This window comes from Nannospalax galili, unplaced genomic scaffold (assembly GCF_000622305.1).
Source record: "Nannospalax galili isolate Female #2095 unplaced genomic scaffold, S.galili_v1.0 scaffold118, whole genome shotgun sequence".
NCBI lineage: Eukaryota > Metazoa > Chordata > Mammalia > Rodentia > Spalacidae > Nannospalax > Nannospalax galili.
Window position 1 is genome coordinate 1,375,761 of NW_008340856.1, and position 14,658 is coordinate 1,390,418.

Below are 14,658 nucleotides of genomic sequence, written 5' to 3' on the forward strand. Positions count from 1 at the left end.
TTCTTGATTTTCTAGCAAATGTAAACTACTAAAGGTAAGAAAGACACATGCTTCAGTAAATCAGTAGTTAATAGAAGAACTTTGGAAAAGTGTCAATTCCACACTTGGAAAAAGAAACAGGACCAAAGAGTCAACAGCTGAATGTTATCTGACCCCAGTAAACTAAGAAGAAGGGAGAAATAGGTATGGGAAACTGATTTCCTTTACGATTATAAATAAAATACCGACAATTTGAATCTGGCTGTGGGTCAAAAGAAAAATAGGCTGCTTCTGAGTAGGAGGTCTTTCAGAAGTATAGTGTTGCAGCAGGAAAGCTCATCAGTATTGTCAGTGGAGAAGCTAGATGATGATGATCTTAGAGGGAATGTCAAGGCACATCTGCTTTAATGAGAGAGGTGCTAAGTGTTGCCGGTAACAATCCCACAAGCCTCATCTCAGAACTGGGATGTATTCCAGCTCTGAAGAGCTCATGTAAAGTTAGCCTTAAGCATTTGGCTTAAAACAATTAGAATGGCTTGAGGAGGCACCAATCAGTTCCTTCTCTAAGTTTGTATTAGGTATTTCTTAGGAGTGCTAAGTCCAAATTTAGGGCCAAGTGTAACTCCCATTATTAGTAGCTAGTACTCAAATTCACTAGGAAGTTAAGGCTTCACTACGAAGACTTAACATAGTTATAGAGCATAGAGACTGCTAGAAGCCTTGGTTAAGTAAGTAATGTGGGAATTAGAAGAGTACTAGGGTGAGGAGGGTTCAGGTGACTAGGGTGGGGTAGAAACGGCCCTATTCCTGGTAGGAATGGCAGTCAGGGAGGGAGCAGACAGAAAATGTATCTATGTGTATTAGCTTCTGCTAGTGCCATACAAGGGAACACCAGGGTTCACTAGTGCTGCAATGGTAAAAATGCAACCGTGACACATAGACACATACAGGAAATTACTAGAAAAATTAAAATGATTTAAAATAGGTATTTTGAGGAATGGTAATAGGGATGGGGGATGAAGCAAAATTTTCCTGCCTTTTACAGTTCATTATTCTCATGCATTACTTTGTAATGAAAAAAGAACACATGGCAGTTTTGGAAGCTGTTTATAGAATGCTATCTTCATTTATTCAGTCATTCAATAAATATCTGAATGCCTGCCATGTATCAGGTACTAGAATATGGCATTTTTGGTCCCTCTCTCCTTTTTTGGAGACAGTCTTAGTGTGTAGCTTAAACTGGCCTTGAACTTGTAGCAGTTCTCCTTCATCAGCCTCCCAAGTGCTGGGATTACAGGTGTATACACAACCATACCTGGCTTATTTTCTTTGTTTTCAAGTTTTTATTTGCATTTACTAATTATATATAATAATGGGTTTCATTATGATACATGTATGTGATATATTTTGATCATATTCACCCCTGACTTCTCTGACTTCTCTCCCACTGATCCCCTTCTTCCCAGCTAGTCCCCTTTCTATATTTATTTATTTTTTTCAATTAAATTATAATGAGTTGCATTTGATGCTGAAATTTATGATTGGCACTCTTGACTAGCTTCTAAGGTACAATAATTATGGTAGAGTTGACTCTCTTGGGCTTATTTCTAGGTTCATCGTTCCCATTTCATGTGTAATCTGTAATGATATCATGGCGTATATGTTTGGCTTTTTCTTTGGTCGGACACCACTCATTAAGGTAAGTGGATTTCCCATATAGGTTGTCATAGCTCACAGTAGTATAGAGAGGAAACCTAGCTGCTGTCCACTGTAGTCCTGTCTTCATACTACTGTGGGGATATGTAAGAGAAAAAGAAAGCCAGAGGACAAATACTTACTAATTTTTTTTTTGTCAGTATAGGGCATTGAATCCAGAGCCTTGTGCATGCTAAGCAAACATTCTCCTACATTACATCCCCCCAAATATTTAATTTTTTTTTTTTTTTTTTTTTTTTTTTTTTTTTGTCTTTTTGAGATAGAGTCTCCCTGTAGCCCCAGCTGTCTTGGAACTCACTATGTAGACCAGGCTGGCCTCGAACTCACAGAGATCTGCCTGCCTCTGCTTCCCAAGTGCTGGGATTAAAGGCGTGCACCACCATGCCTGGCTCAAATATTTAATTTTTAAAAATCTACTAAAGCAAATATTTTTAACAGACTATATAGCATACTTCTAGGCATCTTTATTTGAGCGTTGTTATTAAGTTAATGTATAATTTTATACTATATAAGTATATAAGTGATAAATGGAAATAAGGGAAACTGAAGAGTACAGGGTGGGGAACAAGAAAAACATGTTTGGGAGATTTCTGAAAGTGACATGATTAACTGAACAGAGATTTAATATAGAAATACCTTACATAATTAATCGTGTGCCAAACTAGAGTTGCAGGAGTATCCTTTGCCGACAATGTGTTCTCTGTCCATAGCTCTCTCCAAAGAAGACCTGGGAAGGCTTCATTGGGGGCTTCTTCGCTACTGTGGTGTTTGGCCTTCTGGTAGGTGGTAGCTCCCATCTAGATGAGGAGGGGACAGAGGGCTGTCTAAGAGTAGAGAATATGTCTCTCCTAGCAGGGACTCTCTTGCCCAATGGTGATCTCAACAAAAGAGGTAATAAGCATAGCAACACTAACTGTCCTTTACCAACCAGTTTTAAAGCAGTTAAGGAGCAGAATCCATGTGGACCTTGTATGCCCTCTCATGACCAGTCATGGTGACACGTTCATGTCCAGACATTTGGTATTTTAAAATCAGGGTGATGACTGGCACCCCAGGTAAGGGGTAAGATGAGATATGCTATTTCAACCCAGATCTTCTGCATGTGACTTGCCTAGAGGGGCACTCGTCTTACTTCTGATCCTCAGGTCAGTTTCTCCCTTTTTTGTGCTGGCTGTCACTGTGGCATCCTCCTGTGATGTCAGATAGCACTGAGTTTAGAGATCGTGAGCAAAATGGACAAGGGCTCCCCCTGGTGGGAGGAAAAGTTCTTTGCTCAGGTCATTTCTAGGCTCTTTCAGGACCTGTAGTCTTTGGGTACATATGTGTGAGTTCCCAGTGACATATGTATCTTTTTGCTTAAAAATTTAGGTAAAGCTGGGTGTGGTGGCGCACGCCTGTAGTCCCAGCACTTAGGAGGCAGAGGGAGGCGGATCTCTATGAGTTCAAGGCCAGCCTGGTCTACATAGTGAGTTCCAGGGCAGCTGGGGCTACAGGGAGACCCTGCTTCAAAAAAAAAAAAAAAAAAAAAAAAAAAATTTAGGAAAAATCTGAAACGTGAACCTCTGATTGAGCCCAAGGCTTACAGTGAGCGAGGTGGGAGGCCCAACCCAGTACTGGCCAGCCAGGCTGGATGGCTGCAGCTGGTGTTCTTGCCTGCCCCTCTGCTCTTCATCCTCAGCTCTCCTATGTGATGTCCGGGTACAGATGCTTCGTCTGTCCTGTGGAATACAACAACGACACCAACAGCTTCACTGTGGACTGTGAACCATCTGACCTGTTCCGCCTGCAGGAGTACAACATTCCCGGGTTGATCCAGTCAGTCATTGGCTGGGTATGTGCCACTCACATGGGGTGATTACAGAGAGGAGTCCCCTCTGCCACCACTTGCTCTTCAGAGACATTAGCTTTCTTCTTCCCAGAGCTGTCAGGCCTAGGTCACATCACTTAGGGGAGTAGTTCCTTCAGAGACTTATAAGTCCCTAGAGGACCCTAAGATCTCTTTAAAGGGGGTCTGTGAAGTCTCAGCTCTTTTCAGAATAATTTGTGCCTCTTTCTCTTGGCTGACATGTCTGTGAAGGTGCAGAGTTCAATGGTGGGTGAAACTGCTAGCACCTGGGTGTGAGTTAAGGCTGAAACTGCCTGGGCTAGCAGGTCATACTTGCTTCATGCTGAACTTCGGTGCAGATAAGCAGCAGACAGGCCTCTGTGAATGCCTTTGAGGAGACTGGAATTACTAACTTTATTGACATTTTCTTGGCTCTTGATTCCATTTAATATTCTTTGTATTGAAATGGAAAGTACGCATACAACATTTCTGCTAACACTGAAGTATAGTGTATGCCCAGAGAAAAACCATGCACAATTGTTTGTGAGCTCAGTTAGCTGCTTTGTTCTAGGGACATAATTTTTATTTAAAAAGAAATATTATTTGGAAAAGATGTGGGTATGTAACACATTTTTCTTGAAAAGAGTGAAGTGAGTCTGTCACTTCAAAGAAAGTGACTGACAGCAATTGTTTTCAATGCTAAAACCTGTGAAAATGAGAACTCTGGAAAGTTTGCACCCTCACTGTGAGCTAATAGCTTTCTGGTGCTTATAACTGTTCTGATGGCACCTGGCAGTTTGGACATTGTGTAGCAGAATGTGCCCACATGCAGAAGATTTGCATAGCTTAGTGAATTGGGGTATATTTTTCCCCAAGTTTTTTTTTTTTTTTTTTTTTTTTTTTTTTTTTTTGGTCTTTTTGAGACAGGGTCTCCCTGTAGCCCCATCTAACCTGGAACTCACTTTGTAGAACAGGCTGGCCTTGAACTCACAGAGATCTGCCTGCCTCTGCCTCCTGAGTGCTGGGACTAAAAGTGTGTACCACCACACCCGGCTAGCCCTAATATTTTTAAAATGACTGGTATATGGTGTTCTACAGTCATGTCTGGGTAAAAGATCCAGTTCTCAGTGTGTGAGAGACCAATGGGTTTTAATGTGAGGAAGCAGAAAAGGTTCGTTAGCATTTCAGATCCCATATTGTACCTTTACTTTTATTTTATGTCTGAGTGTTTTGTTTACATGTATGTAAGTGCACCGTATCCATGCAGTGCCTGTGCACGACAGAAGAGGGCATCGGATCCCCTGGAACTGGAGTTTCAGACATAGGTTAGCGGCCGTGTGGGTGCTGGGAACCAAACCCCAGTCCTCTGCAAGAGCAGCCAGTGTTCTTAACCACTGAGCCATCTCTTTAACCCACTTTGGCTTTTGTTTTTGTGAGGCTGGATCTCCCTGTGAGGTTGTAATCTCTCTGCCTCAGTCTTCTGAGTGCCATCACTCTTGGCTTGCACCTAACTTGTTTTTCTTCTTTTTATGTGTGTGTGGTATACATGCATGTATGCATGTTTTTATGTTCGCCAGCACATGTGTATACCAAGCATGTGTATGGAGTCCTGAGGTTGATGTCAGGAATCTTCTTCAATTGATCTTCTATCCATCTTACTTTTTTTTTTTTTTGGTCTTTTTGAGACAGGGTCTCCCTGTAGCCCCAGCTGTCCTGGAACTCACTATGTAGACCAGGCTGGCCTCGAACTCACAGAGATCCACCTGCCTCTGCCTCCCAAGTGCTGGCATTAAAGGCGCACGCCACCACGCCTGGCCCATTTTACTTTTTTTAAAAATAGATTTAAGTCAGGCATGGTGGCACATGCCTTTAATCTCAGCCTGGTCTACATAGCAAGTTTCAGGTCAGCTGGGGCTACAGGGAGACCCTTTCTCAAAAAGACCAAAAAGACAAAATAAAAAACAAAAAAAATAGATTTTTTAATTTAATTTTATGTATATGAATGTTTTGCCTGCATGTATGTACATGCAGCAATGTCCATGGTGGCCAGAAGAGGGTTTCAGATCCCTGGAATTAGGGTTGCAAGCAGTTGTGAACAGCCTGATATGGATGCTGGGAACTGAGCCCTGGTCCTCTGCTAGAGCAGTAAGTGCTCTTAACTGCTGAGCCATCTTTCCAGCTCCTTGTGCCTTGCTCTTTTGAGGCAGGGTCTCTTAATCAAACCTAGAGCTCACCAATATGGTTAGTCTTACTAACCAGCTTCCTCTAGGGATCTCTTTCACTGTCTTCAGAGGCTAGAATTACAGGCAGCTTCCATGCCCACCTAGCATTTACCTAAATTTTGGGGATCCAAATTCCAGTCCTCTTACTTGTGTAGTACGTGCTTTAACTGCTGAACTATTTCCTTAGCCTGCATCTAACTCTTGAGAACCTACCCTTATCGAAGTCTGGTATATCAAAGAATACCCGCAGTTCCCTGAGAAGACTACTAAAGTACTCTCCTTTTGAAGTTATATTTTTACATAGAGCTAAGACTAGATTTTTTTGATATATTTCCAGCAAAACAGTATAAGAAGTTGATAGCAGAAATTTTGTTTGTTTGAGGCAGGTTCTCAGGTAGCCCAGGCTGGCCTCGAACTCCCTATATAGCTGAAGCTAGCCTTGAACTCCTAATCTTACTGTCTCTACCCTCTGAGTGCTGGGATTACAGGCATGTGCTACCACTCCAGGCTAGAGTACCTTAATGCCTTCCATAGACCAGATGTTATAGATTTAAGGATGGGGAAAAGTCCTGAATAAAATAATATAGAACTTGTTTCAAGTTATTTCCATTAATAAGTGAAAAGCCTGGATTTGCACACTCCTTGACTTTTACTTCCTTTATTTTCTTCAGAAAACAGTGCGGATGTACCCCTTTCAGATTCACAGCATCGCCCTCTCCACTTTTGCCTCGCTCATCGGCCCCTTTGGAGGGTTCTTCGCAAGTGGATTCAAACGAGCCTTTAAAATCAAAGTAGGGAAATCCTCTGCTCCTTATATGTTCCTGCTTGCCCATCCTTCATTCTGTCCCCTGCCCTGTCCCATCAGCTCTCACCCCTTTATCATACCAGCTTATGTACCCCGGCAGTTAATGTGCACTCTTTTTGACCCATGTGCTGAATTTAGCAAGGGGTTAAACAAGAATAAATTGTTTCCAAGAAAAATCAGAGTTAGTTTTCAGTTTGTTAATATTTCTTTCATCAGGAGAACATTTTACAGTATTGTGTCCTACCATCACCTGAGCATTTGATTCAGTGCATCTTCCCATTGTCCTCTGTACCCAGTGTAGCTGTTAGACACTGGGGTGGATCCATTAGTCTGGGATTTGGTTGTTGGTGAACCCAGCCTCTCCCTCTCTTTGTCTCTAACAGGACTTTGCCAATACCATTCCTGGTCATGGAGGCATCATGGATCGCTTTGACTGTCAGTACCTGATGGCCACCTTTGTCAATGTGTACATCGCCAGTTTTATCAGGTATGATGCCTTTCCACTGTATTGGTGGAATTTTAAGTATGATGCAATCCTCAAATTCTGTCTCATCTAAGTTCCAGTGAAAAACACTTCATATATGAATGTAGTTTTCAGTCGTTACTATTTATGGATTCTCTGAGGTCCCCTTCCCTCACCATTAGGAAGGAATTCAGGGCTCAGAGTGCCACTTGGATAATTGGGCCAACAAAGCTGGTGGGTGGCCATGCTCACGGTTGCTTCTTTGTGTTCTGTTGTAGGGGCCCTAACCCAAGCAAACTGATTCAGCAGTTCCTGACCCTGCGGCCAGATCAGCAGCTCCACATCTTCAACACACTCAAGAGTCACCTGACTGACAAGGGGATTCTGATGTCTACCATGGAGGATGAGTAGGGGCTGCCCAGGGCCAGGAGAACTGGAGCAGGACTGAGTGAGGGAAAGGTCACCAAGGCCAGCCCAGCTGCTGTGACTTTGATAATGAAAAGCTTCAACTCACAGTCTTTGTGTATGTGTGTAGAGTCTTTTTTTTTTTTAAATTTGTGAGTTAAAAACAAATTCTGTATATACAGTCTGTGTTTATAATTTAGGTTGTGAGTAAGTTATAGCTCTGAGTTGGAGAGAAGTCACAGGGTAGAACCAATTGGGTTTTAAAAACACAGGTATTGAACAACATGGAAGACAGTGTTGCCCAGCTCAGAGTGTCTGCGTGGTGGTTCTAGCCCCTATTCATCCAGTGGTTTCTGAACTGTATGAGAGATCATCTATGTCTTACTGGTGAAGGGGTTTCTCACCTGGGCTGTGCTGCATGGCCCAGATGCCTTTGCTCTACTTGACCTTTCTGGGGCTTCTACAGCTATCTGCCTGGGGGATGTGGAGGGCTGTAGGCCTGAGGGACAGAGGCTTCTTAGATGATCATCCTGTCCACACTGGTTTCACTTTACAGACTGAAAGAAGGTTTCAGATTTTATTTTTTTTTTTCAGAAAGCATGAATGATCATTTATGATTGTCTGGAAGAAACCCACACTGAACTATTTCAAGTATATGTAGTAGAATGCACTGTCTCTGAGCCCTTTCTCATGACCTAGGCTCCAGTGACTGCTGGGGGACAGTCCAGCAAACCACATCTTTTCAGGGATGAGGCTGTTCACGTTTGTGCTCTAGACTTGCTGCTGCTGAATTCTGGGGACTCTGAGAGGTGGGAGCAGAGGGCTTTGGTTCACACTCTTTGCCTAAAAGCCTGCCCATAGCGCTGCTGTGTTGTGTACATAGTACTTTTGAGGTGAGTGTGTGTCTGTGTGTTTAAGTCACTTGTTTCTTACAGTAATTTCAATTATACCCCGACTTCATCACAGAATTTATAAGTCTTACTTAAAACGATGGCACACATAATCTGTTAAGAGGCTTTTCTATTCTGAAGACTCAGTGTACTCTTTATGTAATGTGACCAGTTTCAGTGTAGTTTGTATTTTACTGGGGGACCTTTTGTTGTTGTTTGTATAAACTGTGATTTATTCTTTGCCCTTCTTAATCATGCGTTGAGACCGACTTGGGAAGACAGACTAGTCTTTTTTGGACGGGTCGTCAGGCCAAGGAGCAATTGAGTACAGAATCTTGGAACCCTTACATTTTAAGTTATTCTATGCTGTGGTTGTTTTCATTGCTGAGGGGGGTGGGTTGACCTGCTTTGGCACCTGATCTGTGATGTTTTTGTTTTTAAATTGACCTCTCTGCTTCCTCAAAAGCTCAGTCATCCTACTGAGTATCCATTGAGGAGGGAGCCACATGGTGTCTTGGCACATGTCATGGCACAACCTTCCACAGGGTGCAGATTGGAACAGCTTATTTTCTCTGAATTTTTATTTCCATTCCAGCTTTGCGGCTTTTCTTTTTGGTTCTGAAGTAAACAAGGCCTGCTGTTACAGGATGTCTCTGCAGCTCTGTCCTGTGACCCTGGGTAGGAGGCATTGCTCTCAGTGGTTTCATTTTCTTTTTAATTTTTTTAATTTATTATTTTTATTTCATGTGTATGTGTGTATTGCCTATGTGTAGGTAAGTGCACCTGTGTCATGCAATGCCCACTGAGGACAGAAGAGGCTGTCGGATCCCCTGGGACTGGAGTTACGGACAGTTTTTAGCTGCCATGTGGGTGCTGGGATTTGAACCCAGGTCTTCTGCAAGAACAGCCAGTGTTCTTAACCACTGAACCATCTCTCCAGCTCCAGGGGTTTCATTTTCTAACTTGTCCTCTAAGTCCACTGGTTCTGTGACCCTGCAGGGAAGTTCATATCACTGGAGGCCCCTGTGGTTATTGAATCGTGTCCTGGGCACCCAAATAAGGAGGAAGGTTCAGGCCTTTTACAAATGCTTCTTAAAATGAGTCAGTATCTTAGCAAGAAATTTTCAGTGGTGATTAGGAGTGAAACTCTACTTTTCTGACTTAAAAATGACCTTGGATCACCAAGCTAGATAGAGAACGGCATCGCACATCTCTCATGCCCATTGTGAGTGTGCATGGGGTCCTGGAAAACAGGACTCTCAGCTGGAGCCCAGCAGCTGAGACTTATGGAAACTAAAACTGGGTGCTCACTAGAGCTGCCAGCAAGAGGCCAAAGGCACAGCTTGGGTTTTTTATTTGTTTGTTTGTTTGTTTTTCTGAGTTCTCAACATCTTGTTGAAAGAGGAGGACTTTTCCAGTTAAGTAGCCGGAAGAACAGTGCCACCTTGTGTCTGTACAGTATTCTGTTTCTTCATCTTATTACACAGGCAAGATCACAGAGTGTTTTCACATGCACCCATTTAGAGCTTGGGGCTTGCATGACTTGCTTTAGACTCACCTTGTTTTGTCAGAAATAAAATTTTTATTCTCTCCCTTGTCATGAATTCAGTGTTTGTCACTTTCATGCATGGCCTTTATGTTTCCCGCTTGTTTATGTGATCATAAATACTGTGCAGTCCTGATTGAGAGGGTTTTCGTTTTCCAGTTTGTATTCTATCCATTCTTAACAGCTTTCTGAGGGACTGCAGGTAAGAGCCATGAGCTCCTTACCCAGTAGAGAGCTTTTCCAGGCCGTGAGATGGAGTCAGGAAATGCTGGATCTTATACTCAGCCTGCAAGATTAAATAGTTCCCCAGGTCCACTCCTACTTAATTGTTGTAGTGTCCCTTCCCTCAGGCCCTGGAGGCCTGACGTAGGCCATGGTAGAACTTAGAGTGCTCTTAGCTTATACCTGGTGAAGTAAGGATTTGATAAACAAGACGTTCCCAGAAACTGGACTGATCCTGGAAAGTACAAGCCAGGGAATCTCCTGATAAGCTCCACTCATGACTGCTCACAGAGAAACTGAGCCTTCCTTTGTGTATGCACATCTCACCCTCTTAACCACCTCAGTGGCCAAAAAGTACATGTGTGTTTTATTCCTGAAAGTGAAATCCCGTAAGGAAGTATAGCCTTTTAGTTGTTATAGTATAAACACACTTAAAGTGGATTTATTCTTAATGTTCTGTAATGTTTGTGAACCAGTCTTCAGAAAGGGGAAATCTGATTTACACAGGTAGATTTCAAAACAATGTTTATGATATCCCCGTTGGATAAACTTGGATAAACTATTACATGGTCTACATTATGCAAGAACATTCTAACAATATATTTTAAGTGAGTCAACATAGACCTTGTGATGGACTAGTTAGTAGCTGGATTGCCAAAAACCTGATTTGAATGGGTTCACTGATGTTGCTGTTGATAGAGCTGGGGAAGAACAATGACTTAGGACAGTGTCTCACACAGAAGACTGACTGTATGGCAGTCACTCTGTTCCTTTTCAAGTCAGCCTGAGGTGAATTTCTGGGTTGGGGTGGGTTTTCCTCACTACTAAATGTGGGGCATCATAGCTAAAACCTCCGTGTTGTCCTTTGTCTTTCAGAGTAATTCATGTCTGGGCCACCCTTCTCGCATACTGTGGAGGAGGGTGATTTCACTTGGACCCAGGGTTTTTGTTCTTTCCAGGTCAGGGCGAAAAGGAGGGGGACAAGAAGAGGATGTCTGTCTGCATGGCTACTGTAGACATATCAAATGGTAGTTAACTCTGTCATGAGCACAGGGCTCAGAGATCATCTGAAGGAACTGTCAGCTTCTGAGGAGAGGAAGCTAATTCTTGGGCAGACGTTCAGACTCTTTCTTATTTTGATGAAAACAAACTTCCTTTTCACTTTATCACCCTACACATAGTTGCTCAACATCCATTTTTAAGGAGATTATCACTTCCTGACTCAGTTTCCCTTACTGGGTAGGGTCCTTACAGTGGAGTGCTGGAGTTTGGATCAACTGGTGGTGGAGGGTCCTTATTTAAAGGGCTCTGCTAGGCCCATTTGCCATGTTGTGGCAGTCCTCATATTGCTCACCTGAGGGACTCCATGGGTGGGCAACCAGCTTAATAGCTGACGGATTCTGCTGGAATGTCCACTTTTCTGTCCTTTTCAGGGCCTTCCCCTTCCCCCGAGTTGACTAGAGGCTTTCGGTGGGTGCAGGCTATTCTCGCTGGGCTGCTCCTCCATTAGGCAAGATTCTCATCTGTTTGTGTGGAACCTTGTTTCCCAGGGCCAATGAATTCCATTAAGAGCAGTGTGGAGAGTGTGCTTTGGATGCTGAAGTGTTGGGGCTTTAGAACATGTTGATTTATGAGACTGGAAGGGCAGAATGTATGAAAGCGAGGGTTTTATGGCCAGTGAGCTTCAAGTCCATTTCCTATTTGAAGACCCTCTCCCTACCCTTCTCCTTTACCAGAGGTCTATCTGCACAGCTCCTTATCTTATTCTCCAGTCTAGGAGATTATCAGCAGTGTGTTATTAATAATTACAGTTATATAGTGCTTAATATGTGCCAGACACAGTGCTGAGGGTTTACATACATTATCCCTTTTAATCCAGAAGACACCCTTTGGTTGTCAGATGAGGAAGCAGGCTCTGCGCTGGAAGGTGAGAACAGTGGTGAAGAAGACAGACTTCTGACTCAGCCCTGCCCTGGGCAGATTACTAGGCTGCTGGAAGCTTTCATCTCCAACCAGCAGCTGTGAGGACGGTTGTAAGGATTTAATGAGCTAATGAATGTAAGCATTTAGCATGGTGCCTGGTACATAGTAAGCACTCAATAAATGATAGGGTTTTTGTTGTTGAACTCAGTGGGTAGTTTGACTCACATTGGTATAGTGGCAGAGGCTGGGTTTTCAGCCACCACACTGTCACCACTCTGCACACAGTCTGGTGTTCATGGTCTGTATAATGACCACATTGACCTTCCAAGAGATGCAGTTCAGCAATCCAACAGTAACAGCCGTCTACAGCATCTTAGTGCTTCATACGTCATCGAGGCCAGCCAAAGGGAGGTGATGCTCAGATGTGTTCTGTCCTCCTGAGCACATGGTCTAGACTGCTCACAGGACAGTTTACTCTGGCCTGGTGGTGCCTTCATTCTGTGAGTAGTGAGGGCCTGTCATGACTTGCTCTGGACCCTACTTTCCTCAGCCAAGGGCTCTAATCTGTATAGTTCAGGAACCTACAGTTCCCTCTGCACATGGCTATTTTCAGGAGTGGAGAAGAGTAGGGAAAAAAACGTGCTCTGAAGCTGATCGCACCATCCAAAGCATAAACGCTCTGCCCACGCTGATACCACAACCATTCCACCAAGTGTTTCATTCTTTCTTAAAACTAGGAACAGGTTAGAGAAGGTGACCATTGGGGACAGGTGATGTGGGGTGTTTCTGTTCTGTTCTAGTTAGCAAAGGATCTATGGATTATTAATCATGAATGGAGAAAATACTTAATTCAATTTTCTGAATGAACATAGGGAGTTAGGAGTATTGTATTGAATGAGTCTTCACTTTGAATGAATGGCATTGACTCATAAAACCAGGAAATTCTCAGGCCAGGTGAGTAGTAACTCAGAAGTATTAGTCTGACTGTGGAGTATTTCCAGGGACCCAGAGGCCCATTGCTAGAATTTAACTACTGTCCTCATCTCTTCAGTTAATTATAGATGGCAATGGAGATAGAAGAATCAGGAAAAGGTGGTTGTGAAGGCTTCTGTAAATGGCCTGCTCCTCGGCTTGCTCTGAAGGATCTTTAGCCTTGCAGACTTGTGTTTGCCAGTCCTGACACTCCCTCCTTCATTGTGCCATCTAATGGACCCAGACAGCCCTTTATGAGAAAAGCCCCTCCTTGGGAGAGTCCCTAGAGCACTGACTCGCTGTCTGTGCGGTGCTCTCCTGGGACTGGCTAGGGCCTGGCTCTGTAGCTCCTAGAGGCCTTCCCTGAGTGCAGCCTTCGGAGGGCCTCACCACTCGGGTCACCTGATTGATGTGACTGTGTTTGTCCTCTTTCCAGCCTTCTTTGCTTTCGGTCACTGTTTCTCAGCCCTGTCAGGTTCCTTTACTTGTTTTGCAGGCTTCTCTCAAAGGACAGGAATGTAGAAAAAGGTTAGGGATTTTTTTTTTCTTCAGTGATCTGAATGCTGTTTCAGCGAGCATAAGCATGCTTTTTCTTCTCATTTCTGTCTCTGTTTTTGGTCACTACCGGGCAGGTATCTGGGGCTGATGACAAAGGAAGAAAGCTAGCCAGAAACTAAAGCACTTGGAAGATAGAGAACAAATGAGGCACTCGGGGGCAGCAGTTTTTGTCTAGCTCAGGGACTCCTGTGAAGCCATAGGGATAGCAGTAGGAGGAACAGAGAGCAAGGGAAGGGGCTAGGAGTCACGAACTAAAAGTGACTCAGGTCAGCAGTGTGCTCCTTGGCCTGGGTCCCCAGTGGCTGTGGCATCCAGAAAATGGCCCAGAAAACCTATCCAGGGAAATTTGGAGCTTATCGATGACCTTCTAGAGTCAGTACTGACACAAACTCTTTATTGATGTTTAATAGGTCCCAAGGTAGGGGGAGATCACCCTAGGCAGTTTCTTGACCTTTCCCTTTGTGTAGACAGACCTGCTGAATTCATATGTCTCACACTGCAAAGCTGCTGCCCTGTCCTCAGACGCACTTGGACACAGTGCTTGAGTGTCTGGAGTCCGTGAGACAGTCCTTCAAGTCTCCCTCCTAGGCGTGTGCTGTGTTCTCCTGCTGTGCCATCTCCTCAGCCCTCACGAATCAGTAACAATTGATCTTTCTCTGTGCACTTAGGATCAGCATTGAACAGCACACATAAGAATGTGATATATTGTATATTGAAAAGTATTTACTTATTTATATACCTGAATGTTCCTACTACACAAATAAACATATTAACTTCTAGATTTTGTGTGTTTTTTGTTGTTGTTAGTTTTTGTTTTGGTGTGGTTTGGGTTTTTTTGGGTTTTTTTTTTTTTTTTTTGTTTTTTTTAGTTTTTTTTTTGGGGTGGTTTGGGTTTTTTTGGGTTTTTTTTTTTTTTTGGTCTTTTTGAGACCAGGGCTCCCTGTGGCCCCAGCAGTCCTGGAACTGACTATGTAGACCAGGCTGGCCTTGAACTCACAGAGATCCGCCTGCCTCTGCCTTCCGAGTGCTGGGATTAAAGGCGTGCGCCACCACACCCAGCTGTGGTTTTGTTTTGTTTTTGAGACAGCCCCAGCTAGCCTGGAACTTGCTATGTAGACCAGACTGTCCTGGA

General features: G+C 43.6%; 1 protein-coding gene across 1 annotated transcript in view; it reads left to right on the forward strand.

Annotated features, from left to right (window-relative positions):
- The window catches only part of Cds2 (CDP-diacylglycerol synthase 2), a 55,330-nt gene extending 41,025 nt beyond the window's left edge, over positions 1–14,305 (forward strand). Inside the window, exons 8-13 of the mRNA XM_008835903.2 lie at positions 1,591–1,678; positions 2,406–2,474; positions 3,374–3,526; positions 6,414–6,533; positions 6,931–7,034; positions 7,289–14,305. Of these exons, the coding sequence (XP_008834125.1) occupies positions 1,591–1,678; positions 2,406–2,474; positions 3,374–3,526; positions 6,414–6,533; positions 6,931–7,034; positions 7,289–7,421 (667 nt within the window). The 3' untranslated portion in view covers positions 7,422–14,305. The remainder of the gene's footprint in view (positions 1–1,590; positions 1,679–2,405; positions 2,475–3,373; positions 3,527–6,413; positions 6,534–6,930; positions 7,035–7,288) is intronic.
- Positions 14,306–14,658: the final 353 nt, after the last annotated feature.